The sequence below is a fragment of the Akebia trifoliata genome, unplaced genomic scaffold (assembly GCF_017979445.1).
Source record: "Akebia trifoliata isolate Shusen 1 unplaced genomic scaffold, ASM1797944v1 Contig00832, whole genome shotgun sequence".
In the NCBI taxonomy this organism is placed as follows: domain Eukaryota; kingdom Viridiplantae; phylum Streptophyta; class Magnoliopsida; order Ranunculales; family Lardizabalaceae; genus Akebia; species Akebia trifoliata.
The window spans coordinates 29,822-32,582 of record NW_028237249.1 but is presented as its reverse complement, the minus strand read 5'-3'; the positions used below and the strand labels follow the sequence as shown (position 1 = coordinate 32,582).

The 2,761-nt window shown below is 35.4% G+C and overlaps 1 protein-coding gene across 1 annotated transcript; it reads right to left on the bottom strand.

Annotated features, from left to right (window-relative positions):
• Positions 1-1,366: 1,366 nt before the first annotated feature.
• Positions 1,367-2,761, bottom strand: LOC147381004 (protein CYSTEINE-RICH TRANSMEMBRANE MODULE 9-like). The gene is made up of 3 exons (XM_086430955.1): positions 2,561-2,761; positions 1,727-1,919; positions 1,367-1,652 (listed from the first exon to the last, which is right to left on the bottom strand). The coding sequence occupies exons 1-3, from the start codon at positions 2,589-2,591 to the stop codon at positions 1,607-1,609; spliced, it is 270 nt and encodes an 89-aa protein (XP_086287081.1). The 5' UTR covers positions 2,592-2,761; the 3' UTR covers positions 1,367-1,606.

The window sequence follows — 2,761 nt, the reverse complement described above, 5'->3', positions numbered from 1 at the left end:
CAGAACAAACTTATGCACTTCATACTTATATTCAATAAGATAAAGATCGGCTCCTAAAGTGTTGAAACAAGCATTGGGAGGGAGGAGAGACCCCTAGTGCATTAGGTGAAAAAGAGGGGTAAGTTCGACATGATTTTTTTAAACATTATGTGACAAAAGAGCTAAATTTGATGGACCCTTTCACTAAGGTAGACTTGAAAGGCTAAGGTTGCTGGATTAAATATTTTTGAGGAGTAGCAAGCTTTTCTCTCCCCTGTCCAAAAATCCCATATAACACCGGAATATTTTTTGGGGACCCATGGACCAAACCCAAAAAAATTCCCTGTTTATTACTCTTTTTGATAAATGTTTCACCCACCACACCATAGTAATAGATATAAAAAGTTAGCCTGATTCAGTGAATTCTATGCAATGTATTCTAGAATTTAACATGGGTGATTTTACACAATCGGATTTTAGGATTTCCTACAGTACTAGGATTGATTGGCTAGAAATCATCAATCACATTGATTTTAGTGTGCGGTTGTAATGGTTTTGTACATCATGTCTTTTACATGTTCGAATTTTAAGGAGTTTGTTGGTGCCGGGCATGCCAGGGGCAGTCATGCTTTGAAATTTCTTCTTGAAATGAACATAATCCTTTGTAATGGTTGTGTACATAAGGTGAGAAAAATGGCTAAAGTTCAACTTGATTTTTTTAAAACATTATGTGAAAAAAGGGCAAAATTTGTCACCATGGAATCAAAGTCAGCCCATTTTGGACGGACCTTGATATCAAATTTAGCCCTTTTTAGACGGATGGATCCAGTCACTAAGGTAGACTCAAAAGACTAAGGTTGCTGGATTAAATATTTTTGAGGAGTTGCAAGGTCTTCCCTCCCACTCCTCCAATCCCATATAACACCGGAATATTATGTACGGAGCCATGGACCAAACCCAAAAGAAAAAAATACCCTGCTTATTACTCATTTTGATCTAGTGGCTTACAAACCTTTCGCCCACCACACCATAGTCATAGATATAAAAAGTAAGCCCGATTCGGTGAATTCTATGCAATGGATTCAAGAATTTAACATGGGTGATTTTACACAATCGGATTTTAGGATTTCCTATAGTACTCAGATTGATTAGCTAGAAATCATCAATCACATTGATTTTAGAGTGTGGTTGTAATGGCAAGTCCGTGCCACGCACGCCAGGAGCAGTCATGCTTTGAAATTTCTTTTTGAAAATGAGTGAAATGATCATAATCCTTTTCAAGGAAACAAAATAAATATACAACCGATCACAACTACGAGTTTATGAGCAACCAAGTTATCTAGCACTTGGTGTCATATAAATAGTTATCATATATTAATAGACGATTAAAAGTTGTATTTGGAGAATTTGCCCATCATTGTAGCTGTGTATGAATATTTTAGCCAATTGTACCATTAATCCAACAAGAGATCAATGGGTGAGACACCCATATAACAAATATCAAATCAATAGTAAATAATAAATGGAAGAAACTATGTCAACCCCCTCATATTAAGTACAACATATATATAAAAAAAAAATATCAAAGAATAGATCTACAGCACCTAAAAATAATCCCTCTAAAAAATCAGAAGCATATGTCCAAAGCAAAGCAGCAACACAAGCCAGCACAACTGCAAGAAACAAAGAAAATAGACTTAGTAAAATGTAGAGAAGAGAGAGAGAGAGAGAGAGAGAGAGAGCTTACCATCCCTTCCAAAATCCCCTTTGCTTAGTTTCTATACCATGAGGAGGTTGTTGTGGGTGCCCTTCACCGCCTTTCATTGGGTAACCAGCTGGCGGTGGAGCGACATAAGGGCCCGAAGCGAATCCTTCTACTCGGGGAGGGTAGGAATGAGGTGGTGGTGGAGGATAAACTGATCCAGGGGCAGGGTATGCTACTGCTCAAACAAAATCACCACAAGGATTAAACCATTATCTCAAAACTCGGAAAATTGAGTCTCAAATCCATTATGAAATATATTGACACAATTTAGGTGGTTCGAAAAGATTGCCTATGTCATGGCACAATTTACATGCATCATCATGAAACAATTTGCATGGTTCCATAAGATCGCCTATATATATATATGTTCAATCTTGTCATGGGATAGATGATGAGATCTTTTACTATACCCTTGGAAACCATGGTCACAATTTAAATTTTTTTTTCTTCTTTTATAAAAAACAAGAAAAAAATCCCTAATAGAAATCCAAAAGTGAGTTCCCTATGAATTTACAATTCGTGTAAAAGATGAAATTGTGCCCCTTAAAACAAATGTTACGACATGGTATTAAAAGAATATAACCCAAAAAATGGGATCTACCACTTGCTGCACAGTCGCTTCTACAAACAAAAAAGTAATGTAAATACCATGAGGAGACCATAATCTTCTACATCGTATCCTAAATATTGAATCTAAAACACATCTTTTCTGTCATTTTTATTTTAATTTGAACTCTACCAAGAAGACTAGAACTGATTCTTTTATGAAAATATTGTGTCCAATTTAAACAATAAAAGAAAGCGCAATATATATACCTGGAGCTTGGTTTTGGTCGTAATGACTCATGATTCAATTTTGATGGTGAGATATAGCTGAAAGAAGTGGTTTTAGAAATTTAGGTTTTTGATGTTTTTTGTCTAATAAATATAGGAGAAGAAGAAGAAGAAGTTGTAGAAGGTGAAAGATTAGATGTTTTTTGTCTAATAAAAATATAGTACAAGAAGAAGAAGAAGAAG

What these genes read in the sequence shown, in the direction of transcription:
- LOC147381004 (XM_086430955.1), bottom strand. Translation starts at nt 2,591, where the DNA reads ATGAGTCATTACGACCAAAACCAAGCTCCAG. An exon ending in CGACCAAAACCAAGCTCCAG is followed by an intron (nt 1,920 to 2,560) that starts GTATATATATTG and finishes TTGTTTGAGCAG; the next exon opens with TAGCATACCCTGCCCCTGGA. An exon ending in AGGGGATTTTGGAAGGGATG is followed by an intron (nt 1,653 to 1,726) that starts GTAAGCTCTCTC and finishes TGTTTCTTGCAG; the next exon opens with TTGTGCTGGCTTGTGTTGCT.